Genomic DNA, 24,405 nt, shown 5'->3' with positions numbered 1-24,405 from the left:
TGCAGCCACAACAGCCCCCCAGAGGGTGTCATCACAACACTGTGGGACGACCCCATGGAGACGGAGCCTCCAACTTCTCTTGAAGTACCGCTGCAGCTGGACCTGCCCACACCGCAGTGGTTGCCGCCTGCATCATCTGGTCCATGGCAGCAGGAGGTGGATGCGAACCCTTCTGGTGATTTTCCGGGAGTGTTTCCACCAGAGCAGAGGCCGGATGGTGGGGTACAGCTGGAAGCTTGACGTCCCCTGCAGCCACAGCTTCCAGCCCAATGGGCGCACTCTCTACATTCATCGCTTTGGGGGAGAGGAATGTTCTGGTGTAACCACAAATGCTGGAACAAAGATGAAGAACACAAGACCGGAGAAGGCGGTGAAACGACGTAGGCCAATGGTGCACGGGATAAGACTGCACCACGACAGGAGCACCCTCTAGCCGAAGGAAATATAAGCACCGCTCCTGCCAGCCTCAGCCGAACATTAGTAGACAGGATTAGCAGAGTATTAGCATGGCCTAGCAGAGAGCACTACAATATCATATTGTAGTGATCCATATCCATTGATTGTTTGAACATTGTGTATAGCAAAGACTTGGATTTATGTTGCACGTCATCCATTGCTTGCAACACCTTCCTACATTAAAGTTAAGTATTGTCAATATGCTTTATAGAAATAAAACTACTAATGTTACTTGTTTGAATTGTTGTATAGCATTCTGAGACTGCAGCATCCCTTAGACACTCTATACGAGACAAGTGGCAAAGACCAAACATTAAGCATGTTAAAACCTGGACCTTATATATTTGAGCTTTGCAACAACTGTTCGAAAGTAATGTGGTCCTAAAATAGAGGAAAGCCTGTACAATTTATTTTATGAGCATAACATGTCATAGGAGTAAGGTCATACATGGTATAAAATAGGGTCAAATCCAAATGAAGTGGTCCAATAAAAATTAAGTTGGTTGCTTGACCATTTTTAAATATATTAATCTTGTATGTGGTTACCCTATAATTGAGAAGTTCAAAACAGTTTTTTAAAAAAATTTACCTTTCTCCTTTACTGAATGGCAGCCATTTTCATTTGTAAGATGTTCAGTTTAGAAACCTTAGGAAAAATATGAATATCTCTACACTGGCTTAAGTTACAACACTGCAATTGACATGATTGATTTTAGAAAAGTGTCCTCTACAACATTGTCTATTACACAAAGAACGCTAAATTAAAAAATAACCAGTCAAAATGACCTCCAAAATTTGGTATTGAAATTTTCAAAAATCCACTTTTTAGGCCCAAAAATAACAAACAAGGAGTGATTTATGAGACTCTATTTTTTCCTAAGTTTGATATCACACACTACCAGCCTCATCTAGTGCAATTAGTTATCTCAAGTGGGACTGAAGATAAAAATATGATTTTTGCACAGTTTGTACACCTATATGATAGCAACATACTGCAAAAATTTCAACATTGATATCTGACTGTGAACAAAGATATGAATTTTGGAAAATGAGGAGATAATTCACATTACTCTACAACAGATATTATGGCTGTTGCCCATTCATGTGTGATATTGGCAGGATACAATCAATTATTATTGAAATAAGGTACTGAATTATACACAAAAAGTGGAAACATCACTGAAATTAACATTTATATTATTCTGACATACTTAAAATAAATATTTTCAATTAACATCCTTCAAGATGCGACTGTTCCTAAACCTGGTGGTGAATGCTAAGAACACTTATTCCTTCAGACAGCTTCTGTGATATAGAATATGACCTCCCACTTGCTGTGGTAAGTTCAAGCACTGAAAGTTTCCTTAAAATATTTTTCATTGGTATCCAAACTTTGTCAGTAGTAGATTTCTTGAATGATGTTCTTGGGCCAGCAAGCCACCACTGTCCATCATACACACATGCCACTATGCCATTCAATGTTAAAGTCAGAGATGTAATTTTACTGACACAATGATCCTCGTAAATTTCGGTTTCTGATGTTACACAGCATCGAACTAAGTTTTCTGCAATGCCAAGGAATTTGTGGAAATGCCTTGTTCCCTTTATTGCTATACAGTTTTCAAATCTGGTTTGAAGTGTTGTTTTCATATGCAGAACCACTTCTTTCTTGATCAGAAAATAGGTAATGCCTTTAATATTATCCTTGCAAAAGATATACATGTCTGTACTGTGAGAATCTGGTATGTCGTTGGTCTTTGTAGGCTGGCTTTACTTACTTCACGTTTTGTTGAGTGTCCTACTCCATCACATGCATTTTTACCATGCAAGATGCAAAAAAGTGCCTTTCAGCCTCCAACCCAAAGTCTACTTTGTGGTTACACAGATTTGAAAAATTCTTTTTGTTCTTATACTGACTACCACTTCCATCTGAAAAATATATCAGCTTCTCAACCTTGGGAAAATTTTCTTTTATGTAATTTATTACATACTTTTGAAACACATGTACAGCCAAAGTGTTGTGCTCCAAGTAGTCGCTTAGAATGCAAATTGAAGAACTGCGAACTTTATCGTTCTCATTTTTAAAGTAGAGAATAAATGGATGCACTGTTGCCTGGTCATTGACCCAGTGGTACCTTTGTATTGCATCCTGAATCACAAATGTGAAATTTTCTGAAAAATCAGCTAGCACTATGCATTCAGTTTCATGAAGTTGTGCTTTTTTGTCTTTCAAAAACTTACTTTGGATTTTAGAAAAATAGTGGTGACTTTTTAGTTTTTATAAGTTATCAGTTAAAGATTCCAAGTACTCTTCCTGAGATTTAACCACTGTAATCTAGTAACTCTTTGTAGTTAATATCACTGAGTTTTGCACCCGTAATCATCAATTTGACATTTTGATGATATAAACAAACACATACGGAGTGTGTCCCTGTGAATCCAGCCAAAATACACCACTTAGGGAGGAAGTCGAAAAATTTTGACCTTCTAATTTTGCATTCAGGATGAGAATTTTTGAAAGTTACAAAAAGTTCATTTAAATTTGACAGCACTAGTCGTTTCTGCTTTGTTACTTGAACTCCATTTATAACAACTCTTTTGCTACCTTTGCAACCTGGGCACATTCTACTGCTTTCATAATCTTCAAAAAATTGCTGGATCTTTTTAATTGTTTCCTCACTTATACCTACTCCTTTCTTCTTCCCTAAAACTGGAAGAATCCCTTGCTCTTTCACTAATTTTCAGATTAGTTTAACCAAACGATGAGATACCTTGGAATCATGAACTTTTTTTTTCCTTTTGACCATGAGTCAGGGAGCAAACTTAAAATTTTAACTTTGTCCTCTTTAGATGTCACTGAACATTTAATTTTTAATTTCTCTATTAAGCTCAAATATTCAGAGTCAGATGATGCTGGTGGTAGGTTTTCTTCTTCTTTAGAAATTATGTTGGTATCTGTATTATTAAAGCATAATTCCAAGTCTTTTTCTAATTTAGTCTGAAACTTGTTGTACCTTATTTTCAATAGCTGCTTTTCTTTTTCTGCTGCTTAATTTTATTATTTTTGAAGCAGGAGATACGTCTAACTTAGAACAGGCAAAGTCCAATATACTAACAGCTTTCTCATTAGGAATATCAATGTTATTAACAAGGTTACATGATTCTGGTTCTGGATTCACAACAAATATTTTTAGTAACAATTTGGGCACAGGGAATTTCCAGGAATCACATTCTACATCTACATCTACATTGATACTCCGCAAGCCACCCAACGGTGTGTGGCGGAGGGCACTTTACGTGCCACTGTCATTACCTCCCTTTCCTGTTCCAGTCGCGTATGGTTCGCGGGAAGAACGACTGTCTGAAAGCCTCCGTGCGCGCTCTAATCTCTCTAATTTTACATTCGTGATCTCCTCGGGAGGTATAAGTAGGGGGAAGCAATATATTCGATACCTCATCCAGAAACGCACCCTCTCGAAACCTGGACAGCAAGCTACACCGCGATGCAGAGCGCCTCTCTTGCAGAGTCTGCCACTTGAGTTTATTAAACATCTCCGTAACGCTATCACGGTTACCAAATAACCCGGTGACGAAACGCGCCGCTCTTCTTTGGATCTTTTCTATCTCCTCCGTCAACCCGACCTGGTACGGATCCCACACTGATGAGCAATACTCAAGTATAGGTCGAACGAGTGTTTTGTAAGCCACCTCCTTTGCTGATGGACTACATTTTCTAAGCACTCTCCCAATGAATCTCAACCTGGTACCCGCCTTACCAACAATTAATTTTATATGATCATTCCACTTCAAATCGTTCCGTACGCATACTCCCAGATATTTTACAGAAGTAACTGCTACCAGTGTTTGTTCCGCTATCATATAATCATACAATAAAGGATCCTTCTTTCTATGTATTCGCAATACATTACATTTGTCTATGTTAAGGGTCAGTTGCCACTCCCTGCACCAAGTGCCTATCCGCTGCAGATCTTCCTGTATTTCGCTACAATTTTCTAATGCAGCAACTTCTCTGTATACTACAGCATCATCCGCGAAAAGCCGCATGGAACTTCCGACACTATCTACTAAGTCATTTATATATATTGTGAAAAGCAATGGTCCCATAACACTCCCCTGTGGCACGCCAGAGGTTACTTTAACGTCTGTAGACGTCTTTCCATTGATAACAACATGCTGTGTTCTGTTTGCTAAAAACTCTTCAATCCAGCCACACAGCTGGTCTGATATTCCGTAGGCTCTTACTTTGTTTATCAGGCGACAGTGCGGAACTGTATCGAACGCCTTCCGGAAGTCAAGGAAAATAGCATCTACCTGGGAGCCTGTATCTAATATTTTCTGGGTCTCATGAACAAATAAGGCGAGTTGGGTCTCACACGATCGCTGTTTCCGGAATCCATGTTGATTCCTACATAGTAGATTCTGGGTTTCCAGAAATGACATGATACGCGAGCAAAAAACATGTTCTAAAATTCTACAAGAGATCGACGTAAGAGATATAGGTCTATAGTTTTGCGCATCTGCTCGACGACCCTTCTTGAAGACTGGGACTATCTGTGCTCTTTTCCAATCATTTGGAACCCTCCGTTCCTCTAGAGACTTGCGGTACACGGCTGTTAGAAGGGGGGCAAGTTCTTTCGCGTACTCTGTGTAGAATCGAATTGGTATCCCGTCAGGTCCAGTGGACTTTCCTCTATTGAGTGATTCCAGTTGCTTTTCTATTCCTTGGACACTTATTTCGATGTCAGCCATTTTTTCGTTTGTGCGAGGATTTAGAGAAGGAACTGCAGTGCGGTCTTCCTCTGTGAAACAGCTTTGGAAAAAGGTGTTTAGTATTTCAGCTTTACGCGTGTCATCCTCTGTTTCAATGCCATCATCATCCCGTAGTGTCTGGATATGCTGTTTCGAGCCACTTACTGATTTAACGTAAGACCAGAACTTCCTAGGATTTTCTGTCAAGTCGGTACATAGAATTTTACTTTCGAATTCAATGAACGCTTCACGCATAGCCCTCCTTACGCTAACTTTGACATCGTTTAGCTTCTGTTTGTCTGAGAGGTTTTGGCTGCGTTTAAACTTGGAGTGGAGCTCTCTTTGCTTTCGCAGTAGTTTCCTAACTTTGTTGTTGTACCACGGTGGGTTTTTCCCGTCCCTCACAGTTTTACTCGGCACATACCTGTCTAAAACGCATTTTACGATTGCCTTGAACTTTTTCCATAAACACTCAACATTGTCAGTGTCGGAACAGAAATTTTCGTTTTGATCTGTTAGGTAGTCTGAAATCTGCCTTCTATTACTCTTGCTAAACAGATAAACCTTCCTCCCTTTTTTTATATTCCTATTAACTTCCATATTCAGGGATGCTGCAACGGCCCTATGATCACTGATTCCCTGTTCTGTACATACAGAGTCGAAAAGTTCGGGTCTGTTTGTTATCAGTAGGTCTAAGATGTTATCTCCACGAGTCGGTTCTCTGTTTAATTGCTCGAGGTAATTTTCGGATAGTGCACTCAGTATTATGTCACTCGATGCTCTGTCCCTACCACCCGTCCTAAACATCTGAGTGCCCCAGTCTATATCTGGTAAATTGAAATCTCCACCTAAGACTATAACATGCTGAGAAAATTTATGTGAAATGTATTCCAAATTTTCTCTCAGTTGTTCTGCCACTAATGCTGCCACTAATGCTGCTGAGTCGGGAGGTCGGTAAAAGGAGCCAATTATTAACCTAGTTCGGTTGTTTAGTGTAACCTCCACCCATAATAATTCACAGGAACTATCCACTTCTACTTCACTACAGGATAAACTACTACTAACAGCGACGAACACTCCACCACCGGTTGCATGCAATCTATCCTTTCTAAACACCGTCTGTACCTTTGTAAAAATTTCGGCAGAATTTATCTCTGGCTTAAGCCAGCTTTCTGTACCTATAACGATTTCAGCTTCGGTGCTTTCTATCAGCGCTTGAAGTTCCGGTACTTTACCAACGCAGCTTCGACAGTTGACAATTACAATACCAATTGCTGCTTGGTCCCCGCATGTCCTGACTTTGCCCCACACCCGTTGAGGCTGTTGCCCTTTCTGTACTTGCCCAAGGCCATCTAACCTAAAAAACCGCCCAGCCCACGCCACACAACCCCTGCTACCCGTGTAGCCGCTTGTTGCGTGTCCTGACCTATCCAGCGGAACCCGAAACCCCACCACCCTATGGCGCAAGTCGAGGAATCTGCAGCCCACACGGTCGCACAACCGTCTCAGCCTCTGATTCAGACCCTCCACTCGGCTCTGTACGTTTCACTTGGGAAGCTGTTTCACTCTCACATAACAAGGACAAGGACAAATGTTCAAGTTTTATTTCCCTCAAACCTTTAGTAATAGGCTTTTTATGAACTTTAAATGGGTCACAGCACTTTCTTCCAAAAATGTGGTTGTACTTAAGAATATATTTTTTCTCATGATACTCATACACTGATGTTATAAAAGAACTTACTCAAAATTTAAACACAGTTTGTCTAACTTCATCAAAGTCATTGACATTTTTCAAGTTTTTTGAAACTGAACTGCAAACTGCTTTGTGACACACTTCACTTGCTATCTGTCCAACAGAGCACTGTTCATCCATGTTACTGCATTCCAGTTAATCCCTCAAAATTAATTACAAATTACACACAGAACAAAGCACATAACACATTCTACATTCTCGATGAAGTATGTACATCCACTCTATAGAGGTTTTAGAACAAACTGGCTACAACAATACCACACCCAGCAATAATGTACTTCTTTATTGACAATAAACCTAAACGTCAATGGGCATTTTTATTACCACAGAACAAAAGCAAAAGCTCCTATTGTTTAATATTGCAATATTAAAAATAAATAAACTAAATGAATATTGGGTGATAGTGTTAACTAAATATATGTCACAATCAAATTTTATTACAATGAAACAATAAATCATTTAAATAGGCAACACCCCTAAGATCAGTTGTAGAGTAATGTGAATCATTTCCTCATTTTCAAAAATTCATATCTTTGTTCACAGTCAGATATCAATGTTGAAATTTTTACAGTATGCTGCTATCATATAGGTGTACAAACTGCGCAAAAATCATATTTTTATATTCAGTCCCACCTGAGAGAATAACCCCAAACTTTACAAAAAATGAGAATTTTCAAATTTCAAAAATTCATAAAAAATTAAGGAAACATTTGTAAGTGTTCTTGCTCTATATGAGGCTAGTAGTGTATGATATCTAACTATAGGAAAAAATAGACTCTCATAAATCACTCCTTGTTTGTTATATTTGGGCCTAACAAGTGGATTTTTGAAAATTTCGATACCAAACTTTGGAGGTCATTTAGACTGATTATTTTTGAATTTAGCGTATTTTGTGTAATAGACAATGTTGTAGAGGACACTTTTCTAAAAACAATCACATAAATTGCAATGTTGTAACATAACCCAGTGCAGAGATATTCAAATTTTCGCTAACGTCTACAGACTGAAAAATCGTTGCACACCTAGAAATAAAAATGGCCACCATCCAGTAAAGGTGCAAGATAAATTATTTTTAAAAACTGTTTTGAACTTCTCAAATATAGGGCAATGACATGTAAAAAAATTAAAATATTTAAAAATGGTCAAGCAACCCTCACTGGACCACTTCATACAGACTGACCCAATACTGCGAAAGAATCATCCATAAAGTAAGTTATAATGTACCTCGTATATCTGCAGAAATGATTTGTACCTATGACAAAATCACAAGTGTCACTAACATATGCAATGTATAATGCTTCCATTTGAGATATCCGGAAATGACCTAGGGCCAAAATTGTACAATTGTACATAAAATAAAGAGAATGGCAGCTAAAGGCCTCACAAAATCATTCAAAAAGCTTCCAATTCAAATTCACTGGCACTGTAGACCGGAATGACGCTACATAGTATTCTGGGTTTGTCATGGTGGGGCAAGAAGGAGACATCATTAGCAAGCTTGTGAATCCCTGCAACCTATGTTCTTCATAGTGGTAGACTGCTGCTGCATGTTGAACCCAATAGGTTTCCAGCAGTATCAACTATATGGCCATTTTTATGATTGGTAGCAATTTTAAATCAAATGCCGTACTTGTTTATATTAATTTTGAGTAAAGACGCATCTGAATTTTGGAGGCAATTTATCAAAGAATAAAGTGTCTCTCACATTCTGTAAAAAACAGTTAAGTCATTTCTTGAAACTTTTGATAACAATATACATCTACAAACATTTTGGTAATAGTACATAAAACAAGACTGATAAGTATGACTGCTTGTAGTAAATGTAAGATGTGAAGAATTTAGATAACAATCCATACTTACAGAGCTCAAGAGTAATAAAAACTGCTTACTGATAGTGAAAAAAATGTAAAACTTAGAATATTGTGAATAATAATTATATGCCAATGGTTTTAAAGCTACGTTGCTAACTGGTCCTATGTCATAATGAAAATGTGCTGCAACAAACCTTCACAACAATCACAGTGAGTCACAATCTTCCATCTCAAAGCAAACAGGAGATGGTTCCAGAACAATTATAAAGGAGGTACATCAAAGATATAAATTAAATACATAAATAAAAATAGCTGAGTTCATCCTAATTCTTAAAGACAAGAAAAATCATGTAAAAATAAGAATTACTGGGGCGGCACTTTTCTGCTGCTATTGTTCACAGCAACAATGTTTAACTGACAAGTTTCCAATATACCCACATCAAATGAAGATGCATTTCATTACCATCTTTATTTTCCAGTTTTTTCCCCCCTTCATTTTCTTAGCACAAATCTGGACCTGCATGTATGGGGACGTGAACCTCAGTCTCCCACTGCCCCCTCCCCCTCCACCCCTCCTCTTCTCATCTACCTTCTCTCTCTCTCTCTCTCTCTCTCTCTCTCTCTCTCTCACACACACACACACACACACACACACACACACACACACACACACACAAACTAACTGCTTTCAAACACAGCAAAATGTTTCATTAGAATAAAATTATTACCAGGAATTTCTGGAAGTCTGTAGACCTTTGGTTCAAGTACACTGTTGACTAAAAATATGCGATAGGAAGATGTTAGTACAGCAACACCTGTTCCACTCTCGCTCGCAAATATTCTTGCTTCCAGAATTTTTGCGTCTTTTGCTTCCTGAAAAATTTGTGGAACACATTTAAATTTGCCTCTAATTTTAATACAAACATTAACAGTGACATTACAGTATAAGCATTATCTTGATTAACACAACTACAGTATGCCTATACATAAAAAGGACTGACTCTATAGATACTGGTTTGTGCCACTGACATGGAATTCCTGAATCCTATTTTTATATGGAACAAGCAGTGGAACTGACATACAATCAAAACAGTGTTATAAAATTAAAATGCTTGCACCAGGCTGGAAGACTTTTTTTTCTTTCATCAAAAAAATTATCACTGAAATAAAAGGAAAACAAAAAAAAGTTAGCAAACAAGTGCTGTTCTTGGATTAGCTACATATGTTACATAAGACTCTGTATCGTGTGAGACTGGACACGAGTGATTGTGTTTATCTCAGTTCAGTTGAAACCAAAATTGTTAAGGCTTTCGTGGCCACTTGTTGACAAACTGGCTGTTGGCTTATGTCTCCGGTTCTTCGGCCAACGTTCATCTGATGATTTTACTGATGTTTTGCCAGCACGAGTGGCTGGCATTGTCAAAGCTTCACCCATCCAGTTCACCACCGGCAATGGAGGGTGAAGCTTTGACAATGCCAGCCACTTGTGTTGGCAAAATGTCAGTAAAATCATCAGATGAGTGTCGGGCGAAGAACCTGAGACAGAAGCCAATAGGCAGTTTGTCAGTTGAAACCGATCATTACTGGCAGAAACAAATAACATTTAGGAGTTAATGTTTGCTGCAAACTGAGAATGAAAAAGCAGACTCATTTCATGACATAAATTCATCAGGAAGTTAGTTTACTGAGTACATTTACATCCAGATTAAAACTTCTGAAATTATGCAATTTAACAATATTCTTAATGCCCGATCACCTGCCAGTTACTCCACCTACTTCCCACAGCAGACATAAAATGGGCCACTACAGCAAGCGTAGTATGTGCCAACATTCGAACGGCACACCTGCAACTACTCAAGATGGTTGCTTGGAGCAGCCTGTCCATCAACCACCATCCACCAGGTCCACCACGTGCGCACAGCACTACACCAGCGACACCTGACATGGATAGCATCTTTCTAAGGGCATGCACAGACCTCCACGGCCATCAGTTCGAGATGTGTAAACTACTTTCTTGTATTTTTGTTGACTTCACTCCATGACCCAATAAACTGTATCTCTTTTACAACTGCGTATTTCCTCATGTTTCAACTTAGAGCATAAATGTAAATCTCAAGGATTGAAACTTTCATGTGCTACAGATTCTGTAGTTTTTCTGTCATACGGCTCTTCCATGGAGGCTTTACTCCAGTCATATCTGCAACAACAGCACGCAAGCAAGCACACACAGATGTGTTGAAATGGTTGTTGACAACACTGACCCAGGCTCACCTGCCGCTGTCCCCCCCAAGATGAATCCATGGAAGCATGGGCATTTACAAGAAGCAGCTTCATGAACATTTCATGGTGTTCTGGGGGCCAACGCAGAGGACTGTAAGGCTCTTTTCTTACCGTGAAACCCCCATTTATATATCATTCACTGTGCCAATTAGTTTCTCCACAAGAACCAATGTCACTTTACGACATGTCTAGTTTACTCTCCTCCTATCGCCAAAAGCATACACTTGTGTGTGTTGAATTCTACCAATGTCACTGTCGCAGCAGTCACATCAGGCTTGAACAGTCGAGCTCCACAGCTTCACTTGAAAGTGTTGGTTGGTCACAGCTAACTCTCAGGAGTCTTATGTGGACACCATGGTCAGAGATGCAATCATCTGTTCCACCACAGTTAAGGAGATGTGTCAACATGTCATTCAATTTGAGGACCCTAAATATGAAAAGATTTTGAAATGAATACTGTGCACAGTCGTCTGAGGACTCCCACGACACGCGCCACCAACTAGAGGCCTGGACTGATGTCACCACTGTTGACAGTATGCAGCCCCGGCAAATGGAGCCTAGTGTGCTGGGGGAAAGAGGACGTAGCTGCAGTAAAAACAAGCCACTGGGCTGACATTGACAAACATGTTGTCAGAAGCAAGAACAGTGAACACCATTTTCTTTGTTACCCTCGTTTCATACAGCACAAGTGGGCAACCTGTCCCATACGGAGAGCCTCTCACCATAAATGTTAAAAAGAAAAACAAAAGAAAGAAAGAAAAATTCACACAGCAGAGGTATGCCTATCTCTAAACCCTATCCCCTCAGGAGTCATTGCAGGAATCAATGTATGTTGATATTCATAACATTCCGTCAATGTGCTTGCCACATTCTGCAAGCTAGAACCAACTTTTCATGGAAGTGTGAGTGATGGATCCAATGGCCTTGCTGCAGTGGTAACACTGCTTCCCAACAGACCACTGAAGTTAAGCGCTGTCGGGCTGAGCTAGCACTTGGATGGGTGACCATCCGGTTTGCCGAGCACTGTTGGCAAGCGGGGAGCACTTAGACCTTATGAGGCAAACTGAGGAGCTACTTGATTGAGAAGTAGTGGCTCCAGTCTCGGAAACTGACATACGGCTGGGAGAGCGGTGTGATGACCACATGCCCCTCAATATCCGCATCCAGTGACACCTATGGACTCCGCATCCAGTGACGCATATGGACTGAGGATGACATGGCGGCCAGTCAGTACTGTGGGGTCTTCATGGCCTGTTCGGGTTATGGATCAGCCATTAATCCTGGAAGTTGACATAGGGGCCATGGTGTCCTACTCAACTCTCAGAATTATATCACATTATGGTTCCCATCATTGGCACGTGTTGAGTGTCAACTGGTAAGTGATAACAAACAACAGATTCCTATTCTTGGCCACTTTATGACCAACACAGTTTACAGGTCAGTTTGTTACTTAATTTGTGGTTAACAATAGCTGTTCGGATTAGAACCTTTGCTATTTTTGGTATTTCCATTTAGACGCAGTGCATCTGGTGTCAGTCCAAATGCCTTGTCACAAATTCGATTCCTTGTGTTCTGAGCTTTTGGATCTGTTTGCCCCGAGGTTAGGTTGTGGAAGCAATTTTACAGCACACATCACTCTCAAACTGCCCGCCCTCACATTTTTTCAGGTGCAGCCAGTGCCAGTAGCTTTATGTGACCATGTTAAGACAGAGTTGGACAACTATGTATCATTGGGAGTGATTAGACCAACTTCCTCAGGTGAATGGGCTATACCCTTAGTGATTGTAAAGAAGCTGTACGGTCTGCTTCAGCTTTGTAATAACTTCAAGGTCATTATTACTGCACTGGCAGTCATCAATCGTTACTTCCTACTTTGCCCAGAGGAGTTGTTCATGAAGTTGGCTGGGGGGCAATTCTTTCAAAGATCAACTTTGCTGAAACCTATCTTTGGAGTCCATTGACATTCCAGAATGAAATTTTCACTCTGCAGTGGAGTGTACACCGATATGAAACTTCCCGCAAGATTAAAACTGTGTGTTGGACCGAGACTAGAAATCAGGATTTTTGCCTTTCGCGGGCAAGTGCTCTACCATCTTAGCTATCCAAGCACGATTCACGACCCATCCTCACAGCTTTACTTCCGCCAATTTCACAGAAGAGCTTCTGTGAAGTTTGACAGGTAGGAGAAAAGGTACTGATGGAAGTAAAGCTGTGAGGACGGGCTGTGAGTCATGCTTCGATAGCTCAGATGGTAGTGCACTTACCTGCGAAAAGCCAAGGTCCTGAATTTGGGTGTCGGTCTGGCACACAGTTTCAATCTGCCAGGAAGTTTCAGCATAACAGTTGCCTGCAGTTAATACACCTTTTTGCCTCTATTAGTATCAACTGCTAATGTTTTTGTTTGCTAGTGCACATGCCATCTTTCAACATTTTTCAGAACAAGTTATGATATTTGTCCCTCATTGTATTACTATTTTATGATATCAACGTGACAGGTAATACCACAGAGGATCACCAACGTAACCTCTGTTCTTTGTTTACTGTTATAGGCTACAGACCTCAAATGTAATACCACTGATTCTCACTTTTTCCAGTCCTCCATTGTCTGTTTGGGTCATGAAATTTCTCAGCACAGCATACACCCCATGGAACAACATGTCGCTGTCTTTATGATTATGCCCGATACATCTTTACAGGAACTTAAGGCATTCCTCAGGAGAGTAGCATGCTATCACAAGTTTATTCCCAGAGTGGCTAATGTCACCCATCCTTGCATCTGTTGCTTTGAAAAGTGCTCCTTTCATTTGGTCTGCAGTCTGTGCCACATTTCAACCCAGCAAGCATCTGGTCCTGGCCACGGATGTGTCACAGTACAGGGTGGTGGTGGTCCTGGTCCATCACTACTCAGATGGCTCCAAAGAGCTTATTGCCCTTGCATTGAAAACACTCAGCTCGGCTCAGCAACATTATACTCAGGTGGAAAAACAAGCTGCTGCTGCTATCATCTATGCCTTAAAAAATTTCATGTGTTCTTCTATGGTGCAAAATTTCATTTTATTACTGACCATAAGCCCGAGGTTTCCCTGTTTAGCTCTTGTATGGTGCAAAATTTCATTTCATTACTGACCATAAGCCCTTGGTTTCCCCATGTTTCCCCATTTAGCCCATCAGCACACTTACTGGATGATGTCGTTCATTGTCTTGAACATTGGCCTCCGTTCTTGTCCTTGTACAATAATGAGACCCACTTTCATCCCACATTGCAGATTCTCTGTCCTGGCTCCTCACAGGCCCTGAACCATCATCATTTGACCAGGGGGGGGGGGGGGGGGGGGGCAAACTGCTAGGTCATCGGTCCCTCATTCCAATTAAAATAATTCCACAAGGATGGGAGTAAAATAATCAAGGCGTACAAAACACAGCTGGAAGAAAGAAGAAAACCACAAGAATGACAGAAGGGCAAACAAACACTAAAATGGACAAAATCGGACAAGAAAACCACAGAGAGACGCAAGAAACATGTAGAAGAGATCAAAACAAGAGAGTAGATTACCATGGCTGGCTGACCATGAGAATAAAAAGGAGAAGCCAGCCACTCTGCAACACATTAAAACCTCCATCTCAAAAGCACTAGGGTGGAGGCCACAGAGGGACAAAGCACATGCACTAAAACTTAGATCGAGTGATAAAACCCATCCTCACGAATACAACATAAAACTAAAGCTGCTGTTGACGCATTGTCACTCAACACTGAAGGTAGGGTGCTGGGAAAGTTAAAAATACGCCATAGAGCAGCTAAATGTGGGCAGTTCAGCAAGAGGTGGACAACTGTTATTGGTAAGCCCCAGCGACACTGAGGTGGGTCCTCGCGATGGAGGAGGTAACCATGCGTTAGCCACATATGGCCAATGCGGAGTCAGCAGAGGACAACTGATTCCCTGCAAGAGGACCGCATGGAAGACTTCCACACATTCATAGTCTCCTTGATGCCACACAGGTTGTTGTTCATACTGTTATGCCACTCCGTCTCCCAAAGCCGAAAAATTCTGCTGTGTACGACAGAACACAGGTCAGTTTCGGAGATGCCCATCCCCAGAAGCGGTTTCAGTGTAGTCTGTTTGGCCAGCCTGTCGGCAAGTTCGTTGCCTGGGATTCCGACATGTCCTGGGGTCCACACAAATACCGCTGAACAACAGGACCATTCCAGGGCATAGATGGACTCCTGAATGGACGCTACCAAAGGATGGTGAGGGTAGCACTTTTGATAGCTTATAGGCTGCTTAAGGAACCAGTACACAGGAGAAATGACTCACCAGGGCATGAGCAGATGTGCTCAAGAGCACGAGATATGGCCGCCAGCTCTGCAGTGAAAACACTGCAGCCATCTGGTAAGGAGTGCTGTTCAATATGTCCTCCATAAACATACGCAAAGGCTATGTGACCATCAGCCATCGAGCCATCAGTGTAAACCACTTCGTGGTCCTGGTACATGTCGAGAATTGAGAGGAAGTGATAGCGGAGAGCCACAGGGTTAACGGAGTCCTTAGGGCCATGCAAAAGGTCCAGAAGAATCTGCAGCATAGGTGTACACCATAAAGGTGTACATGAATGGACCTCGAGGAGAGGTGGTAATGGGAAGGACTCCAGTTCATACAGAAGGGACTGGACGCTAACTGCAATCTTAAGCCCTGACCTGGGCCGTCAATGCGGGAGATGAACCGCCGTGGTTGGGAAAAGGAGATGGTAATTCGGATGTGCAGGAGAACTACGAACGTGTGTGACGTAAATGGCAAGCAGTTGTGCACACCTAACCTCCAATCGAGGGACTTCGGCATCCACCAGGACACTGGTCACCGGATTCATTCTAAAAGCTCCCGTCACCAGGTGAATGCCACTGTGGTGCACTGGGTTGAATAAATGCAATGTTGAGGGCACTGCCAACCATTCTGTTCTCCGACACAGAGGCTTGACCAAAGTGCTCGGCAATCGTGTTTGCGTCGGTAGATAACACACAATTGATGTTAATGCCAGGGACACATGTTGAGGTCTGGTACCCAAAAAGACACCTAATCTTCATCCAGACTTGGGAAGGTGATGTATGGCACCCAAATGGTCGACACGTACCTCTCCTAACAGTCCTGTTTTCGTATGGCGAACGCAGGAACAAAGCCACTTAAAGGCTATTATGTGCTCTGGGGAAAGGTGCTGCTTACGTCACTGTAGAGTTCGCCGATGCACTGTAATTGCCTCAGCGACTTCCAGCGACCACCAAGGGACTGTCTTTCGCCAGAAGCACCCTAAAAAACGAGGGATCACATTTTCCGCCACAGATACGATTGTTGTTGTGACCTGCTCTACAACAACATCGATGACACCATGTGAGGGAGATTCAGCAGTGACAGCAGAGGTGAAGACCTTGTTTAAAGTGCATCTGGGTAGGCGTCCATGGGCACGATGCCGGGGGAGTGACAGGAAGATGGGGAAGTGGTCACTACCACACAGGTTGTCATGTGCTCTCCAGTGGATAGACGGAAGGCCAGGATTGCAAACCAAGAGATCAATGGCTAAATATGTGCCATGCGCCACACTGAAATACATGTGGGCACCTGTATTTAAGAGGCAGAGGTTGATTTTGTGATAGTAAATTTTCGACCTCCCTACCTCAGCCAGTAAGCATGGCGCCACCCCGCAAGGGGTTATGCGCATTAAAATCTCCCAAAAGTAGGAAAGGTTTAGGGAGTTGATCAATCAGTGCAGCAAATACATTCAGGGGTACTGGAGGACAATATACATTGCAGACAGTTATTTCCTGTGTTATCCTTATCCCGACAGCCACAACTTCAAGAAGGGTTTGAAGGGGCACAGGTTCACTACATACTGAGTTCAGGACACAGACGCAACTCCACCTGACACTTTATTATAATCACTACGGTTCCTGTAATACCCCTTACAGCCACAGAGGGCAGGGGGTTCACATTGTCGGGAACCAGGTTTCCTGGAGGGCAATGCAGAAAGCATGTGTAAAGCTTAACAGTTGCCGTAGCTCAGCCAGGTAGTGGAAAAAACCGCCGTAATTCCACTGCAGGATTACATGATCATGAGACTGGGAAGGCATGAAACACTCTAAGTGGCAGTCTATGTCTCAGGGTCACCTGCTGCAGATGAGTAACTGTGCGATCAACATCCATTGTGTCTGAGGGCCCAGCAAGATCTAGGTCCTCAGCAGACGCCAGAATCTCCACCTCATCCTCAGACACAGAGCTTGTAGGTAGTGGTGGTGTGGGTGCCACTGCAGTGCCTTGGTTCTTGGGGGTCTATTTCTTTTTAGGTTTCTATTGCTGCTCCTTAGGTTTGTCTGGCTGGGAGGGCTTCACTGATCCAGTCTCAGGGACTGAGGAGGACCGTAAAGCCCTATGACCAGCTACCTGTGGTTGCTGCGGCCACTGGTAGGAACCTGGGAAGGGAGTAGCCCAAGGGATCCCTTCCTGGTGAGAGGAGCCGAAAAAGAGTTACGCTTTTCCAGCTGAGAAGTGAAGGAGTGAGGACTGACGTCCCCGATGGTTGGGGGGGGGGGGCATTGCTCCTGGCTCCTGAAATAGGTTGTGCAGGAGCAACAGCGAGAGAAGTGCCCCCCACCATCAAGGGGGCAGGTGGAGTCTGACGGCTCTGAGAGCCAACTGAGAACGGCAGAACGGAAGATGGTAGAACCATTGTTGTAGCAGTGATGTAGGTTGACGTCATATGGACAGGACGTAACATCTCATATTTTCTCAGAACTTCAGTGTAGGTCAGTCGGTCCAGGTTCTTGTATTCCATTATTTTTCTTTCTTTCTGGAGAATCCTGCAGTCTGGCAAGCGAGGCGAATGGTGCTCTCCACAGTTGACACAGATGGGAGGTGGGGCACAGGGAGTATTGGGATGTGAAGCACATCCACAATCCCAACAGGTGACGCTGGAAGTACAGCAGAAAGACATATGGCTGAACTTCCAGTACTTAAAGCACTGCATAGGGGGAGGGATATATGCCTTTACGTCACAGCGGTAGATCATCACCTTGACCTTATCAGGTCATGTATCACCCTCAAAGGCCAAAAAGAAGGCACCGGTGGACACCTGATTATCCCTCAGACCCCAGTGAACGCGCCGGACAAAATGGACACCTTTGCCGCTCTAAACTGGCGTGCAGCTCATCGTCAGACTGCAAAAGAAGGTCCCTGTGAAATATGATATCCTGACCATACTTAAGTTCTTATGGGGTGTGATGGAAACAAAAACACTCCCAGCTTGTCACAGACAAGTAGTGCCCATGACTGGGCAGAGGATGCTGTTTTGATCAAGACCGACCCTGACTGCAGTTTGGACAAGCCCTCCACCTCCCCAAACTTGTCCTCTAAATGCTCCACAAAAAACTGAGGTTTCATTGAGAAGAAAGATTTCCTATCAACACTCGTACATATGAGGTTTGTGGTTGTATTTCTTAGCTTTGAAGTTAGACCTTGATCTCTTAGAGACTGCTGGTGTTTGATCACCAGCAAGAGATGACGTACTACGCTTCATAGCATGTCATCCGCCCTGATGCCATCCACTCCGACCAGGGGCCCTCCCGGGCATCTACTCCTTGGCATATGTGAAGAGTTAATAGTGCAGGGTCAGGGGGCTACAACCAACAGAGCACATGGCGGCCCCACCACAACGGACTGGCTACTGTGCTGGATGTCATGCGCAAAAGAGGAAAGAAGTCCATTATTGTCGACAGTGCAGAAAGCGATACTGCACAGAGGATGGAGGAAAATGCACCCAGGAGGGTGACCTCACCCAACAGCTGCAGAATGAGCAGAAGTGCAGATCCATGTCAACAAAGGACGCGAGAGGTCTCAGCGCATGATGGACACTACGCACTATGTAAGGTGCCCTTCCCCAATTAGCTTGCTCTTCGGGAAAATTTTGAAAAATGGAGGTCAAACCCTAAAGGGGACCATCACATAAAGGCTGAAACATGTGAGACTCCTTTTAGTTGCCTCTTACGACAGGCAGGAATACCTCGGGCCTATTCTAATCCCCGGACCCACAAAGGGGGAACTGTTCTATTTTCAACTGGATACAGAGAGGTGAGGCACACCATGGATGGCTCCCACTTCACTAGTTCCTGTATTGTCTCTGCTGTGGTGGTGGATCCAGTGCTCCCACAGGTCATACGGACTACACCAGGCTGGGCATTGGACCCACTTTGGCATTTTTTTGCATTGTGCCATCACCTCTTCCTCTTGGATGGTATTATTCGCATATCAATGGAAGAGTAAACTCCCTGCATCATAGTTCCAGTGAGTCTGCAGTGGGAGGTCCTCTACTTCATCAGGGTCACAGGAGGGGGAGATCTCTTGCACAAAACCATTGGTGCACTGCCATATGTTTTGACTAGGCATTGATTGGGAGGTGTAACTCCTCATCATGGCTGCTGCCAATGTTCAGATCAGCTGATGGTGCCGTGCACGATTTGTTCGCAATGACCAGCCCTTACACAGCCACGGAAAAGAGTCCGCATTGATTTCACTGGTCCTTTTTAGACACTTTCTGATTATTCATGACTGGTGCTTTTTCTCATTTTCTTATGCCATTTGTCATACATCTGCAACAGCAGAAGTGACTGGCAAGCCCCTGTCACCTAGATATTCTTCACAGAAGGCTTGCTTGCACCCTGGTTTTGAACAATGGGCCTGAGTTCATGGCACAATCTTTCAAGGACTTTTGTATACACAATGACATTTGCTACATTAAGCACCTACCTTCCATCCACAGTTGAATGGTGAGGTGGAACACCTTGTCTGAATGTTTAACATACAAATGTGCGAGTACATGGAAGATTTCCTGGCGAAGGGGGTCACACATTTTTTAAGCTCTTACAGAACAATGCCAACTGGGGCCAAGAGTCCTGCCGAGCTCCAGCATGGCTATTAGCCACAGACACTGCTCAACCTCTTGCTGCCAGACAATCCACAAGCACTACAGTTACTGCATCTTCATAGTTCACACCGAAGACTGACTCACGGTACGCCACTAAAACCAGCTGCATCCCAGGATGGACACAGGAACCCCTCCTCGCCCGACACCTCTTCATTAATCCTGGGCACTCCAGGAGTTGAGCAGGCCTGGCTGCACTCACCTACCCCAGCAGTCGTGGCTTCGTCAGCACTGACAACAAGTTTGCTTCCTGCAGCAGGTGCTGATGCCTCCCACTGCACTGAGAAAGTGCTGCAGTCAGCAAGTACAGAAACCGGATCTCCATCACCAGAGCCTCTCCTCTCCAACCTACCATCTTCATTGCCCATGCCGGCACCCCTTGTCATAGACTCCAACATCCAAATGGCTCTCGCTCCCATCACTTGTCCTACCCAGTGGTCACACTGGGGTTTACAGGCAGTTAGGAGTGATCCCATCCCACTCATTTTCACACATACGTGCTGGTCTGGGCAGATCAGGAACTTCTCACACCTTAGGCTCCCACCCCCAGCTCTACCACAGACACCATGGACTTCTCTTCAGTCACAGCACCGTGGACTGCAACATGTAAGTCTTTCTCCCCACAAAGGAGGAGGAGTGTAGTAATCAACCTATTGCTACACCTATCACCCACAGCAGACATAATTCGGTCACTACAGTATGTGTAATGCACGTTGACAGTCAAATGATGCACTCACAACTACTCGAGGTGGCCGCCAGGGGCAGCCTACCCATTGACCACCATTAACAGGTGTGCCGTGCATATGCAACACTACACTGGTGACACCCAATATGGATGATGTGCTCATAAGGGCATGCACAGGCCCCTGAGGCCAGCACGGACCTTTGAAGCACTCAATTGCTAAATGTGTCTGAGACATGTAAACCACTTTCAATGCATTTTTATTAATGTCACTGTGTGCACCAATAAATTGTATCTCTTTTATGGCAACATGTTTCCTAGTTAGACAGTCACCAATTTAAATTCTTTACGTAGTAGCCCTGACACTTTCAGCAGTACGTATTCAATCTCATTTGTTCCTGTTTTATGCTTGTTGGTAAAGTTTGTGCTGTCTAACAAAGAAGAATAAGGAATTGTTTCATTCAAGCAACAGCCCAATTGCAGTAAACTAGTAAAAATTCAGGAAAACATCATTTTTCTTTCCCTAGGTACATGTGATGTATTTTACAGTGATATGTGGACCATCTGCTACAAGAAAATGTGACACGGGAGTATTGGTATGTCGAAGGGCATATTTTGTCTAATTTGTCTCCTGGACCTAATGGTCTGAGAGGTCATAGTGGTAGCTATGTTAGGATTGTATGAACTTACGTTAACTTGCAAACCACTCTGCCCACAAAACAGCACTATATCACAGCTACATCTTTGCTCTGCAAAAAATAAACTGTGATGTGCGTGACAAAGGGTGTTTCCCATAGTGTCACTTACTAGAGCTTTTTCCCATACATTTGTGTACAAAGTAGAGGCAGGATGCTTGCTTAAATGCTTCTGTGCATTGATTAGTTCAGTCTTATCTATGCAGCCCCTATGGAGGAGATACATAGTTGGTTGTAATATACTCTCAGATTCCACACTTTATGCTGATTCTTGGAACTTTGTAAGTAGGCTTTCGCAGGATAGCTGGCAACTATCTTTGTCTGCCAGCTTAGCTTTTTCAATATCTGCAAGATGCCTTCCCATGCGTCAAACAAACCATTCATGCAGCCCTTCTTTGTACACTGCCTGACAAAAAACAATGATGGTAACTTTTACACATATACTCCATTGGAGGGTATGTAAATGACTGGAGGTGCAACGCTCTGTGATAGATACAGCAGCCACCAGTGCACATTCGCATTTTTACCAGGCCTGATACGATACATAAGGGGTCTGAATAGCATCAGATGTTGAGCGATAACTGTGAAGGACATGGAGATGCCACATATTTGTGCAAGACAGCATCATAAGTACCTGGCAGAGATTGAAAGGGGCCCCATTGTGGATCTCCATTTGTCCAGCTGGTCAAATAGTATAATATCCAGATCTGTCGGCACGCAGATGCGAAAATGGCTCGATGCTAATTATACGGAAATGTGAGGGCAGGCAACCATACCTGACCATCGCATGTGAAGATTGTAACCCCATCACATCAGTACTGCCATCCAAGAACAAGTAATGGACTCCCTGCAACATTCTGTATCATCCTGCACAACTGGTGCAAGACTAGCAGCAGCTAGACAAGAGAATTACCATTCCATGCATGATTGTGTTTGGAGTGGTGCTGTGACCAGGTGCCATGGGCTGTCAATGAATGGTGCTGCTTTGTGTTCAGCAATGAACCATCATTCTGCACTACCCTAGAAAACCACGTTTAGTGAGTAGAGTAGCAACCTGGGAAGAGGTGTCTTTCTTCCAATATTTTACAGAACTATGGCTGTGTTAGTACTGATGGTGTGTGGAGCCATTCATTATGACTACAGGTAAGATATGGTAACGACTGAGGGAATTCTAACTGCACGTCGGTATGTCACGGACATGTGTTAACTCACATGTAACAATATTGTGGTGCAATTTTTCAACAGGGCAATGCTCATCCAGGCATAGCACTTGTCTCTATGAACTGATTGACTGATTAATTAATCAACAGGGGTTATGGGACCAAATGGCGAGGCCATCAGTCCCACAGAGGGTCCACTAAAAATGGGTTGATCCAGTCAAGGGAGTCAAATTATAACTCAATGAAGTTAAAACACACACAGTAAAAGGCATAAATGTTGAAACCAAATTAAAAAAAAGAAAATGACAGATAAAAAGAGCGGTCTTTCCATTGGGGAGTGGTCATGGAGTCCCAGAGCAAGAAGGCATGAAGAGATGTCCCAACAACCACCATCCTGCCCCTGCTCCAGGAGGAAAGCAAAACCTTTTATCTCGAAATAAAAACTACTTTCATGGAGGAAACTGAGGACCAGTTCAGCCATTTGTGAATCATCTGCTAATATTAAATTTAAGGAATCTGGAAGACTATACTTAGCACGAAGGGCTAAAAGAAGGGGACATTTCACCAACATGTGGGATACCGTCAGTCTGGCTCGACAAACACATTATTGGGGTCGTTCATTACGCAGAAGGAAACAATGGGTGAGCCTAGTATGACCAGTGTGTAAACAGCATAAAACAGTGAACTCCATCTGAGAGGAGCAGAAGGAAAAGTGCCAAACTGCAGTAGACTCCTTGATTGTAACACATTTATTAATGTGAGCAGTAGAGCACCAGATGTCATTTCAGTTTTGGGCAAAGAGAGAGATTTGACGGAGATTCACCTATCGGCAGCTGGAATCATGACAGGGAATGGGAGTAAGTATCTGCTTCTCTAGCCAAATGGTCAGCCAGTTCATTCCCCAGGATGCCCATGTGACTTGGGACCAAGAGAAAGACAACTGAGCTGGTGGCATGGCCACGGGCAGAGAGAAGGTCATGGACAGCAGAGACCAAAGGGTGACAAAAGTAGCATTGGTCAATAGCGTGCAGGCTGCTCATTGAGTTGTTACAAATTAAAACATTGTGGAGAGAGGCCTGACGAAAAAACGTAGAAGGCTCTGTGAATGGCCGGGAGATCTGCTGTAAACACACTACATGATCCCAGCAACAAATGGTGTTCTAAGCCATTAGGAGAAGTGAAAACATATCCCACCTTATCCATTGTCTTAGAACCATCTGTGTATAAGATGGTGGCACCCTGGAGCTCTGCAAGGATGGCATGTACAAGACCCTGAAATACCTTAGGGGTGACAGAGACCTTAGGAGCCTGGAATAGGTAACTCCTAATCCGTGATCTAGGCACCATCCAAGAGGGGGTGTGGAAGGAAATACATGGGGTGCTTTCCACTGAGTGGAGATGGAGATCCTGACAGAAGGAAGCAAAAAGCGTTCCATCTGGCAATCCCACACATGGGCGGTTGTCAACAAAGAGGACAGGGTACACAGGATGGTCAGGGAATTGGCTAATGGCCATTTTGTACGAAAACAAGAATTGGCTCTGGCATATTTGTGGAGGGGGAATTCCCACCTCTGCGAGGAGACTGTCAGCAGGACTAGTGCGAAAGGCACCAATAGCCAGGTGCACCCACAATGGTGAACAGAGTCAAGTATTTGTAGAGTGGAAGGAGCCACTGAGCCATAAACCCAACTACCAAAATCTAGTCTGGACAAGACCAGAGCATGGTAAAGATGGAGTGATACAGACTGCACCCCAAGATGTTTGGGCCAGGAGGAGGAGAGCTTTAAGCTTCCACATGCATGTAATCTTTAGGTGGTGAATATGGGGCAGCCACGTCAGC

General features: G+C 43.3%; 1 protein-coding gene across 1 annotated transcript in view; it reads right to left on the bottom strand.

Annotated features, from left to right (window-relative positions):
* Positions 1–24,405, bottom strand: part of LOC124619390 (vacuolar protein sorting-associated protein 16 homolog) — a 216,150-nt gene that overhangs the window by 160,736 nt on the left and 31,009 nt on the right. Inside the window, exon 3 of the mRNA XM_047145737.1 lies at positions 9,519–9,663. Coding sequence (XP_047001693.1) covers positions 9,519–9,663 — 145 coding nt within the window. The remainder of the gene's footprint in view (positions 1–9,518; positions 9,664–24,405) is intronic.

The sequence above is a fragment of the Schistocerca americana genome, chromosome 6 (genome assembly GCF_021461395.2).
Source record: "Schistocerca americana isolate TAMUIC-IGC-003095 chromosome 6, iqSchAmer2.1, whole genome shotgun sequence".
NCBI lineage: Eukaryota > Metazoa > Arthropoda > Insecta > Orthoptera > Acrididae > Schistocerca > Schistocerca americana.
Note: the sequence above shows the minus strand (reverse complement) of the source record. Positions and strands in the feature narration are given on the sequence as shown.